This window comes from Erpetoichthys calabaricus, chromosome 7, assembly GCF_900747795.2.
Source record: "Erpetoichthys calabaricus chromosome 7, fErpCal1.3, whole genome shotgun sequence".
In the NCBI taxonomy this organism is placed as follows: domain Eukaryota; kingdom Metazoa; phylum Chordata; class Cladistia; order Polypteriformes; family Polypteridae; genus Erpetoichthys; species Erpetoichthys calabaricus.
Genome location: NC_041400.2, coordinates 37,923,475 through 37,941,645, shown reverse-complemented (window position 1 = coordinate 37,941,645; position 18,171 = coordinate 37,923,475). Strand labels below are relative to the sequence as shown.

General features: G+C 39.6%; 1 protein-coding gene across 1 annotated transcript in view; it reads right to left on the bottom strand.

Moving 5' to 3' along the window:
- The window catches only part of tmem232 (transmembrane protein 232), a 180,029-nt gene that overhangs the window by 113,952 nt on the left and 47,906 nt on the right, over window positions 1-18,171 (bottom strand). Inside the window, exon 9 of the mRNA XM_028804512.2 lies at window positions 1,888-2,014. Coding sequence (XP_028660345.2) covers window positions 1,888-2,014 — 127 coding nt within the window. The remainder of the gene's footprint in view (window positions 1-1,887; window positions 2,015-18,171) is intronic.

Below are 18,171 nucleotides of genomic sequence, written 5' to 3'. Positions count from 1 at the left end.
TATGGGGAAGACGTAGCCCACAGATGAAGAAAATAATACATTTATTGTTTTTATTAGTGTGCCTCCCATGTCTGTCTGTGCCGGGTCGGTGCTGGTGAAGCGCTTATTGTCACACTTTGTTTCTCTGACCATTCTCATCAGGCTGTAACAGACTCCTGTGAGAGATGCTCCCTCCTCAGCTTGGTGCTGCAGGCACAATAAATGACACAGATGGACAAGCTAAAAAATAGGTTTTATCAGACTTGTCTTGTTAGAGGATAAGTTTCTTTCTTTAATTAAGATGTTGATTTCTACCACATACTGCAGGCCAATTTTAGAGTCACCAATTGGCATGTACTGAATGTCTTTGAAAAAGCCTTAAATGAACACAAGGAGAACATGCACACTCCACAGAGATAGCTGTCAGGTTGGGATGTGAACCTAGGAGGTGTCAGGCAGCAGCAGTCATCACTGGAACGTCCATGTTGTAACTTGTTGTAGCTATGACACGCACACGTGAGTGAAAAGAGCAGACTGAGACTGTGCTGTAAGTATGTAATGTTGGTTGTTCACTAGCCATGCCCCATTGCAGCTTGCGTACATCTGCAGCCCTTTAATCTATTTATAATGAATATTTGAACAAGTCATTGTGAATATGCGTGCATTTGTAAGCATGTAACCTACACTGAAATAGCATATTTGTTTTTATCTATTCTGTTGTGATCCTCTTGCAGTGGGGCCAGCCAGGCTGCTCCACACACACACTGCCTGCGTCAAAGATGTGTTGTGACTCACTTTTACTGGGAAATGAAGGTGTAAAAGTGCATAGATTCTTTAAAGACTACAAGCACACTATAATTTATTTAAAATACTCCAACAGCTATAGTCACCATATTGTTCTATCCTTGATCCACATGGTCCAGATATGGCTTACCACCTTTTTTTTAAAAAATAGCTTGTGAAGCAAAAGCTGAGGTGCCTGCATTGAAAACTGATGGACTTAATAAGTACTATAATTCCTCTAATGTAATAAAAAAATTATAAACACGTTTTACTTTCTCTAAATTATATTATCATTAAGTAAATATCTAATGTGTTCTATCAGTTTTCATACTTTAGAATAATTCCTTTATTCCATTTTGGGAACAAGTATTTTTTTATTTGTAATAAATTTTTTATTGATATCAAACAAACAGCAACGCAAAAGGAGAAGACATTTTCATATTCAAATTTTGAAGAAAAAACCCTCCACCGGCACACCCCGGAGCTATTCAAGAAAGTGGATACTAAATTAGGACTGATGGTACTGACAGGGCCCACAGGCCCACACGCCAACATTTTTATCTTTATATATTTAGTCAGGCTTCAGGTTCTGCATTTTTGTAAAAGGATTTACTGCCCTGTGTGCAAGGGAAGAACTGTGACTTCACATTTTGAACATCACAGTCTATGTATACGTGTAGTGGTTAAAGCTTTGACTTCAAACCCTGAGGTTGTGGGTTCAAATCCCAAATCTGACACTCTGACCCTGAGCAAGTCGCTTCGTATGCCTGTGTACCAACTGGAAAAATAAAAGAATTTGTAATCAATTGTATCTCTCAGATATTGTAAGTTGGTTTTCCAAATAATAAGTAATAATAATATGTTTATGAATATAAACTTGAAGCATTATGCTGCTTTTTACATTGCTATCACTTATTTTCACCTTGTCCTTGTTTCTGGGTCTTCTTATTAATTAAAAATGTATGTTCATACATTTATACACTTGATTTATTTATTTATATGTTATTTCCTCTGAGCTTTTCTTGATCCATTTGTTTTGATGTAGCACTCTGCTTTCCCAGATGGTTAAGCCTTTGTACAATTTGAATAAAAGATCAGTCTTTGTTTTTAATATGAAATACTTACCAGATGCTGGCTGGAGTCTGAACTCTTTTCAAAAACATCTAAACTTAGATCCAAAAAGGCATGAAGGCAAGGTAAATTTGTCTTTGCAGCTTCTCCGAGCACCATAAGTCCCAACAAGGAACTGATCCTAGATAAGGTAAAAAAAAATGATTATATCATTAGTATAATGATAAATCATGTTCAGTGATAATCACAAGCAGAAAGTGAGGGTGAATAAAGAGAAGTTTGCATTTGTTCAAATTTATCTGAACCCTTAAACTACCACATGAATTGTTTTTAAAGCATTTTGATATTGCTTACTCCTTAGACCTCTTATATCATTGAAAGATGCGGAGAAATTAGTTCACGTGTTTGTTTTCAGTCGACTAGATTACTGTAACGCAGTCCTCTCAGGACTACCAAAAAAGACATAAATCGTTTGCAACTAGTGCAGAATGCAGCTACTAGAATCCTTACCAGGAAAAGAAAATCCGAGCACCTCTCTAGTTTTGATGTCACTACACTGGTTACCTGTGTCATTCAGAATTGACTTTAAAATTCTGCTTATGGTTTATAAAGCCTTAAATAATCTCGCCCCATCTTATATATTGGAATGTCTGACACCTTATATTCCAAATTGCAACCTCAGGTCCTCAACTGAGTGTCTCCTTAGAATTCCAAGAGCAAAACTTAAAAGAAGTGATGAGGCGGCCTTCTGCTGTTATGCACCTAAAATCTGGAATAGCCTGCCAGTAGGAATTCGCCAGGCTAATCCTGATACTCTGTATATTTAATTCATTATACTAACTATTCATGGTGGCTCTAAAATCTGTACTAACCCCTACTCTCTCTTCTGTTTCCTTTTCCGGTGCCCTTTCTACCCAAAGCACCATGATGTTCCAACAATGATGGATGGATTAAAAGCCAGAAGTCTGTATGACCATCACCATCAAGTGACTCCATGAGAACCCTAACTACAAAGAGGACTATTTCATTTATGTTAGGTAGAATGCCCAGAGGGGACTGGGCGGTCTCGTGGCCTGGAACCCCTACAGATTTTATTTTTTTCTCCAGCTTTCTGGAGTTTTTTTTTTGTTTTTTCTGTCTACCCTGGCCATCGGACCTTACTCCTTTTCTATGTAAACTAATGTTGTCTTATTTTAATTTCTTATTTTGTCTTTTATTTTTCTTTTCTTCATTATGTAAAGCACTTTGAGCTACTTTTTTGTATGAAAATGTGCTATATAAATAAATGTTGTTGTTGTTGTTGTTGTATGCAAAATAAAGCAAGTTTGATTCAATTAGCATGTTTCTTATCATAATACTGCTTAGCATTCAGCTTTCTGAGTTCAAACTCTATGCATGGCCATTGTCTGTGTGAAATTTGCATGCTCTCCTTGTGTCTGAATGGATTTCCTCCAAGGTACTCTGGTATTCCTCCCACATTCCCACTGACTTACTAGTTAGGTGAATCGGCCCAATGTGGCTGCATTCATTAGTGGGTCCTACGATGGTCTAGGAGCCTTCCCAGGGCTGGTTTCTGTCTTAAATCTGATGCTGTTCATGAAGGTTTTCAGCCCTCCATGTTTCTGACCTGGAAAGACTGGATTTGAAAATGTTATGTTATATTAACATGGATCTTTCAGGTCTTATTGTGTTCTCTAATGGATTTGGTTATTGGATAAGAGAGTCTCTAAACTGAAAGAATGGATGAGTTATTGCAAAGATTTAGAAAAATTTGATTAAAAAGATGATGCCTTCTTTTTGTCTCTAATCAATTATACTGTCATAATCATCATACAAAATGTTATTATCTTTATATTAAATACCATGTAGGTATGCCCAGCAAGAAAGAAGACTTTGAGAGGGATATAATAACGACACTGGCAGTGCACAGGACCCCCATATACCAGTGTGGGAATGTTGAAGCTACTGGAGATCATATGTTTTCTGCGTGTGCTAGATCAGGGGTCACCAACTCCGGTCCTGGAGGACCACCATGGCTGCAGGTTTTCATTCTACCCCTTTTCTTAATGAGTGTCCAGTTTTTGCTGCTAACTAATTTGAATTGACTTGTTCTTGAAGACTTAGACCCCTTAATTGTTTCTTTTTCTTTAATATGCAGCCAAACAATAATGAGAAACAAAATGAGCCAAAACAACTGGTGTACATCATACAATATATGAAAATAAAGAAATATGACGGTCTCAGAAATGTTGATCTGCTCAGGTCTCCAATACATTTTAACACAGCTCTTAGAAAAAAGAAAATCAGCAATTTAGGAAATGTCTGTTAATGCACCACGAGAGCAGCAACAAGCCACGAAATTAAAGAATGGGTTTAATTAACAACATAAATTGGCACCTTATTAAGCAGCTGGTTGGAGTGAAACTGGTTGAAGTTTGAGGCCCTGACTTAGTTGGTCTTCTGTTGGCTCACTCACTTCACATTTAATTTGTGTTTGGGTGCCATTTAAGGAAAGAAATGAAGCAATTCAGAGGAACGATGAAGAAATTCAGGGAAACAAATCTTAAAGAAGCATTTCAAATAAAATTAATTCACAAGAAGTTAATTAGCAGCACAAACAGGGCACTCATTAAAAAAAGGGTTAGAATGAAAACCTGCAGCCACGGTGGTCCTCCAGGACTGGATTTGGTGACCCCTGACCTAGAAGATACAGAGGAAAAACAAGCAGGGAACCAGCAGAGAATATTTTGGCCTGGTGGGAGATCCAGAAGGTGTCTGACCCCCTGATCTAGTTGAGCCAGGGAAGGCTGGAAGAAAGTGAAAAGATCTTTGAACCAACAGATGGCAGAATATTTAACTCTCTGGGCAATCAGATGCCAGTTTACTTATTCAAAAGTACTTTCTTACATAAACTCTAAGGCTAAACTGACTAGGAGGACAGTGGCTGTGTTGCTCCTCTTAAAGAATAGGCAGCTGGGAAGTTGAGAAACAATGACAACCTAAGGCTCAGGGGGTGTAATAATACCAGGAGCTGCTAGAAGGAGTTATAGCCAGTATGAAAAGTATGGCAACTTCAGGGGCTGAAGGTGTTTCTAAAGCGTAGCTGGAAGTGGCCCATTAGGAAGATTTTATTGTGATTTAGTTTTCTGCATTTATTAAAAACATTGCACCTCATATTTTTTAATGGAAATGCTATAGTTATTGTTATGATCTTATGCTTTATTTAATTTTTTCAGGCTGTTTCTTGAACACCATTTTTGTAATGAACATCAGGAATGGACTGGCATGCTGACAGGTTGGTTGCTTTTTCCTTGCCCAGTCAAGAATGTTGACATAATTGATGAATGGGAGATGATTGCCCTCTGGTGTAGCTCCCAATTGGATATCCACAGGAACATACAGGAGATGTAGTTCTGGAAGGTGTCTCTGGAGGATCCTTGCTAGAGGGTGCTGTTGGGAAGAGACTCCCCTGTCAGGAAAAAGTTTCATCTGACCTGGAAGTGCTTTCTGGGTGCAATGTTGTAGCACTGAAAGTACTCCTGAGACCAGGATAATAGGAACCACTCCGCCTCACCCAGGCAGAGGATAAAGAGAAGGAGGAGCAGGAAGAGGATGATGATGATGACTACAACAATGACAGAACTCATCAGAGAAGAGTGGAGAAAGAAAAAGGAAATGAAAAGAAAGGAAAGAAAGAAGAGTTCTTTATTGTAAAGAAACCTTTAAGAAGACACTTTCTGTGTAATAAAAATAGCTCACTGTCACCCATGACTGTTGTGGTGAAGATGTATATATCTAGGGTTTGGGGCTCTGATATGCCCCCTACAAGTCAAGGGTCACATTTAACTATGTTAAAAATCATTTGCATTTTCCCACAATGCCATTTTGTTTTACTTATGGACACCACCATTTTCTGGTCCCATTGCCATGACATTAGGGCCATTTGTTGAGTGTGAGCCCCATAAGTTAAGTTCTATAATGTCATCAGCACGACCATCTCTGCACTGGAATACTTCATTTAAGGTTGTAGATTCACATTTGCTATTTTTGGCAGTCTGGTTTACAGTTACAGAAAATGTTTTTGGCCCTAATTCTCTAACTTCTCAACTTGTTGCCTCTTTATTTGACTGTGATTATTAATACATCTATTGAGCCTTGGTTAGTAGTTTCCTAACTTGTCTTGCCTTTTCAACTTTTATTCCTATCCTGATTCCAATTTCCATTACACTGGAAAACAAAGATTTTTGTTTCCTGAACACTTTTACCTTATTTTGGCCTGATTGAAAAAAGCACCTTTAAATGTTTTTATCATGCACTTATGTCTTATTTCAATCACCTATTTTTATGATTTCCACTTATATTATAAATATACATATTGTGATGGCCGGCTGGTGCCCTTTCCCTGCCAGGACACCTCCATAACGGAAGGATCGGGAGCAGACATGCACAGGGCACTACCTCACCTGGAGTGCTAGATGGCAGTCCCCCTGGGTTGCAGCGGTGACTTGGGTTCCCACCGGGCTACATGGGAGTTGGAGTTCAGGACAGCCAGGTTGAGTTCTGTGTGGTGCTGCCATGGGGTGCTGCAGGAGCAATGGAGCCCTACTACATCGGGCTTCCAGCACACCTAGGAGTACTTCCAGATGATGCTGATGGGCCACCTGGAGTGCTCCCAGATACAGCATAAAAGGGACCACCTCACTTCATTCAGGGTTGCCAGAGTCAGGAGAAAGAGGGACAAAGCTTGCTGGAGGAGGACTGGTGGTGGAAGGAGACAGAGACAAGAAAAGTACAGTGTGCTGCTTTATTTGTGCTTGCAACTGTGCTGTGCAGGCAGGAAACAAAAAGAAAGAATTTCTCACAGCAGAATAAAAGCCTGAGTTGTGCTGGAACTTGTGTCGGTCTGTGTCTGTGTTGGGTTTGGGGAGCTGTAGCGCCCTCTGGTGTCCACAATATAAAGTGCAACTATAACTGGAACATCTGTGGTGAAAGAAAAACAGTGGCACTGCTACTAGGAATACAGTGTGGATATACCAAGTATTTTTGTTTCATTTGTGAATGGGACAGCCATGCTAAAGAGTCCCATTACATTAAAAACGTATTTTGGTTCTAGTGTGACTCACAAACCACTTGTTAACCAAACAAAAATATTTTTGCCAGCCCTTCATGTAAAAGTTGGACTGATGAAAACTTTAGTGAAAGTAATGAACAATGAAGGTGAACAATTTCAATATCTGAGGAAGGTGTTTCTACAAGTAGCTGGTGGCAAAATTAAGGAAGAAATTTCTGTAGGTCTGCTAGTGAAGCCAGAAGAAGTCACACGAAAAGCATTCAAGGATGTTATTGAGAATTTTTTTGGCAACTACAGCACACCAAGCTATTGTATGTCTAGCTAATTGACAACATGCTTCAAATATACAAAACCTTCAAGTGCAAATGTTGCTAAAGATTTATTTCCTGTATTCACACATGGACTTCTTCCCTACTAATCTTGGAGCAGTGACGAACACAGTGAAACGTTTCACCAGGAAATTACAACAGTATCTGGGCAAGTGTAATCTATCAGTGCTGTTGCTGGATGCTGACTTGAGAAACATAAGGTTGTGAGTAGAAATGAAAATCAGCAGCAAAACATGTTTAGTTCAACTGAACTAATGCAATGTGTCAACATCATTAAGTGATTAAACACACTAAATTTAATAAAAGTTCATTTCACATCTCTGATGCAGTCAATCAAAAATTATATTTGTGTTCCACCTGAAGCTGTCTATCATAGTCACCAAAGATTTTTTAAGAAAGAAAATTTTGAAAAAAAAATTGTTGTCTAGCGCAGGGGTGGGCAGATTCAGTCCTGGAGGGCCGCAGTGGGTGCAGGTTTTTGTTCCAACCCAGTTGCTTAATTTAAAAAACAATCCTTGTCAATTATTTAATTGCATGGCTTGCTAGTGTTTTAACACTGCCATGTCAGGTCATTCTCATATCCTAGATTTATTTTCCTTTCTAAGGATATCATCCAAATGATTTGAAGTCTAAAACAGATGAGTAATTCTCAGTGCTTCACTTTTTTCTCTTCACTTTCCTTCCAAGTATTTAATTAAACCAAATAGTGCGTGATAAATACACACAGGTGTAAATGGTAACAAGCTAAATGGAGAAATTCTGGTCTCTTTTGTCATTTGCATGGTATTGCTAATTAGGAGCAATTAAAAACCAAGAATACAGCTGTTTACGACTAAAATAAGCAATAAGGGTTCAAAATCTTAACGAACGAGACAACTAAAGTGAAGCTGAAGTGTTACTTGAGCAATAAGTGCTTCTTATTAAGCAATTGGGTTGGAGCAAAAACCTGCAGCCACTGCGGCCCTCCAGGACTGAATCTGCCCACCCCTGGTCTAGCGTTATTACTGTTGCCTTCCCCCCGCAGTCACTACTGTCATTCTTTGGCCACAAATATATTGTTGTAGGTAACAACACACCATCTCCCAGCTTGTGATACTGACGCTAGGTATCGTTCATCATGCGATCTCTATTTAAGGTTGCACTCTAGTAAGACACATATCCATGAATAGGACTGAAGACTCTACTCTTAGGGTCCTTGTCTTGCTCTTTGGCCACTGATTTTTCATCTCACATTTTGGTTTAGTTCTCATTGGAAACTAAAAGGTGCTACCAAAAAGGCCTTGGTGTTAGGACCTCTGACTTTGCTTTTTTGATTTGATTTTTGGATTTCATTTCTACATTGTTTGTTCTGTCTCATTTCTTGATTTCCCAGTTTAGACCCCTGTCTGTTTTCAGAACAGTCTTGTCTCTATTTCCATTCCCTGGTCATATTTTCTTTGTGCCCTGTAGTATTCCCTGTTCAGTTAGCACAGACTCATGCCAAAGATCAATCTGAATCTGGGCACAAGAAGAAAGATTTGACTTACAGGATGAAAAAGTTAGGGCTGAGAAAGACAGTGTGAGAGTGAGACTGAGAGACAGGAGATGAAAAAGGGGTGCTTGGTGGTACTTTTGAAGTGAGTAAGGCCCAGATTTGAGACTCATGTAGGGGGGTCTAAAGTGGCAACAGATTTGTGTTTATGGGTTTTTTAATGTTGTTAAAGGCACTTTTTATACCATTTGCCTGTTCTGCTGCAGTATATTATAGTGAGGTCCTGACTCACAAATCTCATTGAAAGTTCTGAGGCACTGTTTGCAAAGAATTTGTCCTGGCCAGATGGCTTTTCAATTTGGTTTCCTAAATCCTTATCGTAGGATTGTGCTTTACTAGTAGTTCATCACCCCTCCAGCTTATCTGCAGGGTATGTAAGTGGATAATATATTTCAGTGGCAGGTGAGGACAGCGCAGTGACTGTTGCTGTAAGCAACTTGACATGTTTTCAGTGTATGTGAGGGTGTTTTATGATTGCCAATTGATTCAGAAAGCAAAGCATGGCAGTAAAGGTGATTGAGATGTACAACTGCATGAGACCCTACACTTAAAACAGAGGGGTTTTGATGTTCATGTTTCTAGAGAGTTGCACATACAGCAACATTTGACCACTATGACCAATAATCCTATAATGAAGAAGCTGACACAGAGGCCACTGAGACACAGTACAGCATGGCAGGGAAGAGAAATCATGAACACTGTTCCAAAAGAAACACTGGAGAATTAACCACGAGATATAGAAACTTGTCTGCAAGTCGGAGCCACAAAGTTCAATATCATATGAAATATTCATATCTGTTTATTCATTCAAAGATGTTTCAATTAATACGTTAAATCTTTGCTGTACAATTATTTAAAAGTGGCAGCTCAGTTGTTTAAGCTGTCAATTTTTTGTAAAAAAAAAAACCTTTTACTACAAAACAAATAAATCGCATTATTCTTAAACTCACTTAATCGGTGGACTATCCTGTGCAGCACTAGGCAAGACAAAGCCCGGAACAGGACATCAGTCCATCACTGACACCGTCACACAGCATTAGGATTGTAATTAAATCTAACCTGAATATCTTTGGGACTCTGGGAGGAAATCCCACACTGACATTAGAGACTGTGTAGACCCCACATAGGCAACATCTGGGCACAGGCTTTAAGCCCTGAATACTTGACCTATAAAGTAGAAACACTGAACATTGGACTGCCATGCCACTCAAAACAAAAAATACAGCAAAGATCAGTTTACATCTATTACTTATTGGACCCGTTTATCCGACAATAGAGTTTGGATCCTAATTCATCAATATTTTTTCTAGAAAAAAACAAAAATCCAGTAACAAAGATATGAGGTGAACCACTATTAATAGACTCAACATTTTGGAAGCATTTCATGTGCATTAAGGGCAAGCAAGGTGCATCTCTTTTGCTATACACTATAAGTGGGTTTGGAAAACGAATGAGTAAATTGCTGGGTTTTTTTTACATTTACACTATATTCACATTTACATTTATTTGCTTAGCAGATGCTTTTATCCAAAGTGACTTACAAAAGAGGTAAACAATCGAGATACATTATGCTAGGGCATGTTTTATTGATGGTTTGTTACTAATGGCATATTTATCATTTTTGCCAGCACTGAAAAACAATAAAATATTATTAACTAGCTGTTCCCTGTGGCTCTGCCCGTGTAGTAGTTAAACTTTAAAAATCAATAAACAAAAATGTATCACTAGCTAAGTGGAGGCAAATTATACTCCAAAACACAGAGGTAGACAGACTCCCCATTCCTGACATCACACTCCTTCCTCCCCTCGACCCGCAGCCTCTGTCTTGGATTAACGTAATTGTATCGCTCCTGCAAGCGAACTATGATTTTTAGCGTGATGAGAGAAGTTGCAAAATCAACCGGAATGTTCTAGCAAATTATAGAAAAACCCCAATCAAAATCCATTAAGTAGTTCTCTCGTTCTCCAGTTAAGCGGAGGTAAGGTACGCCCTGAGGCTGGTGCACGAGTGAGAAGTTACTCACCCCCCTCCCCTTGGCCCGCTGCGTCTCTCTCAGATTCGCACAAATAAATCGGTACCGCAAGCGAACTATGATACATAGCATAATGAGAGAAGTCGCAAAATCAACCGGAATGTTCAAGCAAATTATAGAAAAAAAAACTGATCTAAATCCATTAAGTCGTTCTCTCGTGAAAAGCAGACAGATATACAGACAGACATTGGATTTTATATAGAGAGAGATTTCATTTCATTTCAAATTTCATTTTAATTTCAGTTTATTTATTTTTAATTTCATTTACAAACTGCCTTCATTCATTCATTCATTCATTTCATTGCATTTTTTGTATCTGTGAGGGATGCAGTGGCAACATGCCCAGCTGGCCTAAGCATCTGTAGCAGGAAGGAGCAAAATGTTTGTTGACGTCAAGCTACAACCTCTCTGATCCCCCAAGTTGTGAGAACACATTCACTATAGCTTTTGTTTCTGACGTGGTTTTACAAGCACCTCTTCTGAGAGCAAAGTTACACCAGCTTGCCTCACTACAACTTGTCCCACTTCTGATGTTAAGAGCATAATTTAGTTTTAAGAGCTTCAAAAAGTAAAGCCACCTTTTAAAGACATGATACACTGTTTTTATGAGTCTTGGATAAAAGGCACAGCACGACGTCACTGGTTAGGGAGTTAGCAGAATAAACCCTGGATGAGATGCATGCTCTCTGCAAGCTTTATAAGGTATTTAAAAGAGCTGATTGAAGGGTCTTCCACCGCCATCATGATTGAGGTACACGTGCGGTGCAGAAAAGGAAGAGGAGCACTAATGCAAAAACAGCACTGCCTGAGAGACTGAACATCTAGCACTATCAGGTTGTATGGTGCAGCTTGACACATCTTGGTTTGCTTTCACTTTGGCATTTAAGACTGAATATTATAATATTAAACTGAATTAACTAGCTGCATTTGTTAGGTCAGTAGCTGAAGAAGAGAATACTCCACTAGATTTATATACATTAGCACAATATAGAGAATAAAGTGTGGGCTTTATAGAATTGATATGGTAGTACAATCCAGAGCAGACCTGGACAGTGAATGGCCTATAGGCCGAATGTGGCCAATGGCTGGTTCTGTCAGTCTCGTGGAAGGTGTGGATGGCAAGTACTTGCCTGGTTATGTCAATCAGCATCATAGCTAGATGTGACCGTGAAGATGCAAATCAGAATTGAAATGTATGGGAAATTGCAGGAGAGTGCATCAGAACAACAGAATATAAAAGAGGGAAACTGTGGCAGATTGCATCAGAGAAAGGGGTGATACAGGGATTGTTCATGTTATATTGAAAAAGGAAGATGACACGTGTTGTTAATCTGCCTCCTGTCTGCATTTTGTACAAAGACAAAACAAAACTGAGTGGTAAAAAATGAAAAATTGATGCGGAAAACAGATCCTAAGTATTTTTTCATGGAGGTTAGCAGTAAAGCAATCTGTTGTGTATGCAAAGAGCACATTGCTGCATTTAAAGACTACAACTTGAGCCATCACTTTGAGACCAAGCACGCAGAAAAATACAGAAATGTTTCTGAAGAGGAGAAGGTGAGGACTGCAGAGGAATCCATATTACTAACCGAGAATGGTAAACCGGATGGCATGGACTCAGGGACACGGCGATGGGACCATGAGACGTACTGCGCAGGCGCGTACAACGTGCATCTCATAAACTGCACGCGAAGTTGTATCCACCGCGCACGAAGGAGTCACGGCCCAAAACCGAAAGAGCTCAACTGACGTGAATGAGAGATGAAGCAACAACGCACCCATGGCTAACGACTACCAACAGCCACACAAAAAAGAGGACTCTGCGCTGCAGCCCAGATTCAAACGGAAGAGGCTACGGAGGCCCCACGGGTCCATAAAGTACGGAAGGCGCAGGCGTCAGCGCCATATTGTGAGTGGCACTACTGCGGAGTGAAGGCACAGGCGTCACCGCCATATTGTGAGTGGCACTACTGCGGAGTGAAGTTAGGAATAATGTGCTGCTTGGGTCGACTAATGTATTTCAGGATACCCAACGCCGGGGGTAGGCGAGCGAAGCGAGCAGGGGGCGGAGCCCCCTTGTACTTAGCTAAACTGCAAAAACAGCAAACTCTTTTTACAAAGCTTCATACAGCAAAGCAAGGAACAGTAAAGAAATATTAGCACCAAATATATATATATTTTGGCACCAAAGTGCCAAAAGAAGCAAACCATTTTCTGATGGAGAATTTGTTTAACAAAGCTTATTGGAGTCAGTGGAAGTCCTCTGCCCAGAGAAGAAGAATGCGTTTGAACATCTGTCCCTCTCACAGTGAACGGTTACAAGAAGGATCGAGAAAATTGCAGAGAATCTGGTACTACAACTGAAACAAACAGTGGAAAATGGTGAGTTCTTCTCTTTGGCCTTGGATGAGAGCTGTGAAGTTAGTGAGACAGCGCAGCTGCTGGTTTTTATGAAAGGAACAACGAAAGACTTTGAAACGACAGAGGAATGTCTTCTATGCAGTCATTGAAAGCGACAACAACCAGTAAGGGTTTATTTACTGAAGTCAGTATGCGAATACAAAAGTTAGGACTGCAGTGGGAAATGTTATTTGGTGTGGCAACTGATGGTTCTCTTAATTTGACAGGTAAAAATGTTAGACTTTTAAAAAGAATGCAGCAAAAAGAGTCTGAGATTAACCTCGCCCAAAACCTCATATTTCTGCATCGCATTATTCACAAAGAAGTGCTATGTAAATCAATGCTGAAAATGAATCATGTGGTTGATGTTGTGATAAATCCTGTAAAGTTCATCAGGGCCAGGGCATTAAATCAGAGAAAGTGTGTTACACTGTTTTGAGCAGCATGAGGTTGATCACACTGATCTGGGCTACCACACAGCTGTCAGGAGGCTAAGCTTGGGCAAAGTACTCAAAAAGGTCTGGGATCTCAAATCAGAGATTCAGGAGTTTTGTCAAATGAAAGAAAAACACACCCCTGAACTAAGCAGCACTGAGTGGCTATCAGATTTAGCTTTTGCTGTTTATGTGACTGTACTTATGAATAAACGGAATACAAAATTGCAAGGCAAAGGTCTTTTTGCACATGATATGGCCAGCCTAGTCAAGGCCTACATGAAAAAGCTGCTGCTTCTCTCTGAAAAAGTAGAGAGGCACACATTGACACACCTTCCCACACTGATAGGGAAGGATCGATCTTCTGCTGCTTGGCTTAACAGATATGCAACCATATTCCAGTCACTGCATGGTGAATTTTCCAGGTGATTTGATGACTTCAAAGCAGGGGAAAGAGAAATGTTCACCATCTCCTCTCCTTTTACATGTGATGTGGACAGTGCCCCCAGAACACAAGTCAGTGCCATTGCTGACATTCTACAATTCTCTCAAAAAGGAGAATTTCCTACACTCAAGAAAACTAACTCAGAGAATGCTTGTGTCTTTGGATCAACATAGATATGTGAACAGACATTCTCAGTAATGAAATTCAACAAATCCAGGAACGGATCTTCTCTCAGTGATGACCATCTGTCTGCTGTACTGCAAACAGCAACATCAGGAAACACAGCCGACTTCAGAGCGCTAGTTGAAGATCATGAAAGACTTTATTCTTCCCACTAAGTTGTCAAATGTACAGAGACAGCAAAATACTTTATCAGTAATTAATGCAGTAAAATGTATTTATTTTGTTGGTTTTGTTTTGTATTACATAATCAAGAATTGTGGGTTGTGTTAGAAAGCATGCTATAGTGTGTGTGGGTCCCATGGTTCAATAACTCAGACAAAATCTGTGAATATGTGGTCGATATTAATTTTATTATGTGAAAAAAAGAAATATAATATGTTTACCATAATGTAACAGTTGACAGAATGTGTTTGGCCCTCCTCAACAAGCTGGATTTCTCATGTGGCCCACCATAAAAAATAGTTGCCCACCCCTGATATAGAATTATGTGTGGGCTGTATAGATTTGATACAGTACTACAATGTAGACTAAAGTTCAGTGTGTACAGAATCATTACTAATACATGATAAAGAGTTGCTGTAAGTGTGGGCTACATACCTTAAGTTCTGTTAAAGATTAGAGTACAAGATAATGAAACATTTTACTGTGGGTCCACAATATAAAGGATCTGTGCAGGTAAGAGAAGTTACATATTTTAATGAGAGGTGCCCACAAAATTTTTTTAAAATAAAACAATATCCTTAACAAATCTCCCTCCAATGCTCTTTGCAATCAGATCCTTACGTTTTTTCTGGATAAGGTCACGAACATTAGATCCCAGATCTCCATTTCTTCTTCTGGCTCTGTTGATTTAGCCGTTCCTGTACACGGCTCCCTCACCAGCTTTGAACCCATTTCGCTCCCCCATCTGGAAAAAATCGTCGCCTCAATGAAACCTTCGGGCTCTCCGGACGATGTGGTGCCGTCCAGACTGCTGAAAGATGTCTTTCCTGTGATTCGATATGATGTCTTAAAGATCATAACTAGTAGTCTATCTTCGGCTACAGTTCCTCGTGCTTTCAAACACGCAGTTGTACATCCAATTGTGAAAAAACCTGATCTTGTCCCTGCCGTCGTCTCCAATCTTCGTCCAATTTCCAAACTACCTTTCCTGTCAAAATTACTCGAAAAAGTAGTTTATGAGCAATTAATTCATCACCTACAGGACCATCAGGTAATGGACCTTTTTCAGTCAGGCTTTAGGCCCCAACACAGCACAGAAACCGCTCATTTACGTGTCCTAAATGATGTCCTTTTGGCATTGGACTCAGGACTCTACGTGATTATGGTTCTTCTCGATTTATCTGCTGCCTTCGACACAATCGACCACGACATCATGATCTCCCGACTCGAATCCTGGGCTGGTGTATCTGGCTTAGCCCTCGACTGGTTCAGGTCATATTTCTGCAACAGGACTCTTAGAGTCATGCTAGACGATTTTTCATCTGAATCAGTCCCACTCCCGTGTGGTGTTCCCCAGGGTTCCATTTTGGGACCACTACTTTTTTCAATTTACATCCTGCCTTTAGGTGCAATTTTTAGAAAACATGCAATCTCATACCACCTATATGCTGATGACTGCCAAATTTATTTCTCCCTCAAGTCAACTGACTCCACTAAACCTCTTCTCGACTGCTTATCTGACATTAAGGACTGGCTTGCTGTAAACTTCCTTCACCTGAACGATTCAAAAACCAAGGTCATTGTTTTTAGTCCTGACCGCAAACAGACCCTACCCCTTGGCCTTGACTTTCTTCCCATTCCAGTAACTTCGTCTGTTTCCAATCTTGGAATCAAAATGGATATGGTCCTGAAAATGGATGCTCAAGTCAACAGCACAGTAAAATCCTGCTTTTTCCATCTCAGGCGAATTGCCAAACTCAAACCAATTCTGCCTTACCACCTCCTGGAATCAGTAATCCATGCATTCATTACGTCCCGGCTCGACTATTCTAATTCCTGCCTATATGGTATTAGTAAAGCCACTCTTTCTAGACTCCAACTGGTTCAAAATGCGGCTGCAAGGCTTTTAACTGGAAGCAGCAGAAGCCAACACATTACACCGATTTTAAAAACCCTACACTGGCTGCCGGTTAGCTTCAGAATTGATTTTAAGATACTCCTCTTAACCTATAAGGCACTAAATGGTCTAGCCCCTGCCTACTTGAGTATCTTGCTCCATCGTCACAATCCCCCTCGTGTTCTTAGATCCGCAGATCAGCTGCTCCTAACCGTTCCCAAGGCACATTTTAAAGTTCGTGGTGAAAGGGCTTTTTCCGTCTGTGCACCCAAGCTCTGGAACTCCTTACCTTTAGTGGTTAGGCAAGCCACTTCAGTCACCACATTCAAATCACACCTAAAAACTCACTTCTTCACATTGGCTTTTAATTCTTAACCTGTCTTATTTCCACTTGCTTTTTGCTATTTCTCTGTTTTATTGGGTCCCCTGACCTGTTTTTAGTGTCTCTGTTTTAATTCTCTCTTAATGGTTGTTTTTAATATTTTGCTTTTAGTCTTGCTTGTTTTAACTGTACAGCGCTTCGGTCAGTTGTAATGCTGTGTTTTTAAGCGCTTAACAAATAAAAATGGTATGGTATGGTATGGTAAATCTGTCCAGCTTTTCCTGGGGAATTCCCAAACCAACCAAGAGATACCATCCATTCTCTTCCACTCAGTGAGGTATTTCTAGTAAATGCAATGGAGGTAGGTAGCCAAGGACTATCATAACTACTTGCCTGATCATATCAATAGGCTACTCCTGAGGCACTGAAGCCGCTGTTCTACTCTGAGGTCTCCAAATATTGTTACGCTATCTCTCCTGTCATCAAGAGTGAGAAGTGGGCAGAATTGTCATTTCAGCTGCTTATACTCAACATTTCCCTTTTTTGTCACTACCAGGAGCTTGTAGAGATTGGTGAGGATGGGGTGAAGCCAGACTCTTAAACCTAAAACTTCAAATGAGGAGGCTACAACTGGTGCAAAATGCTTCTGCGAGACACAATACCAGGTCTAAGTCCTCTGCTCATATCACCCCTAGTTTAGCCTCATTACATTGGCTGCCAGTTAGTTATAGGATCCAGTTTAAAATTCTACTTTAAACCTTAAAGCTCTGACTGGTTTGGCTCCAGTATATGTTAAAGACACGCTGAATTTTTATCATACAGGCAGACCTCTTAGATCATCTGTCCAGTGCTTACTTGTTATTCCACGCACTAGATTAAAAAACAAAAGGGATAGAGCCTTCTCTGCTATGGCCACCAAAATCTGGAACTGTCTCCCCCTTGATATCACAGCATCTAATACTGTAATTACATTTAAAACTCGATTAAAAACATTTTAGACAAGCATTTATTTCTTATTAGGCTGTTTTTAGATCTTTACATTATGTATTTTATCTATTTGTTTGTTTTTAGGTATGATGGCTTGCTAATTTATTTATTTTTTTGTTGATCCAATTTTATATGAAATATTGTAACTTTTTTTATTTTACTTTTATTATTGTTTTTTATGACTTTTTGTTTTGTTATCGCTTGAAAAATTCTCCATAAATAAATAAATGAAATGAAAAATTTGGACATGAGCGTCAGTAGACTTTGTGCCCTAGGAACTAAGTTACCTAAACTATTTGATAACATTGCAGTAATTATCTACCACTCTGAGGCTGATCTCTACAATAGCAACTGACGAGAAGAATTCATGATTAATTGCAGAATTGTGTAATTTAAGGTTTCTGCTAGAGTGCCTCTTTCACTTGCACGATTTGTCTCAATGTCTCATAACAAGACAGGCTTAAGTTTCCATTTTGGTATTTTTCCGTCCAGCTGTTTTAGCTCTAGAGCTTCCTCAAGAAACTGTGACACACAGATACACATA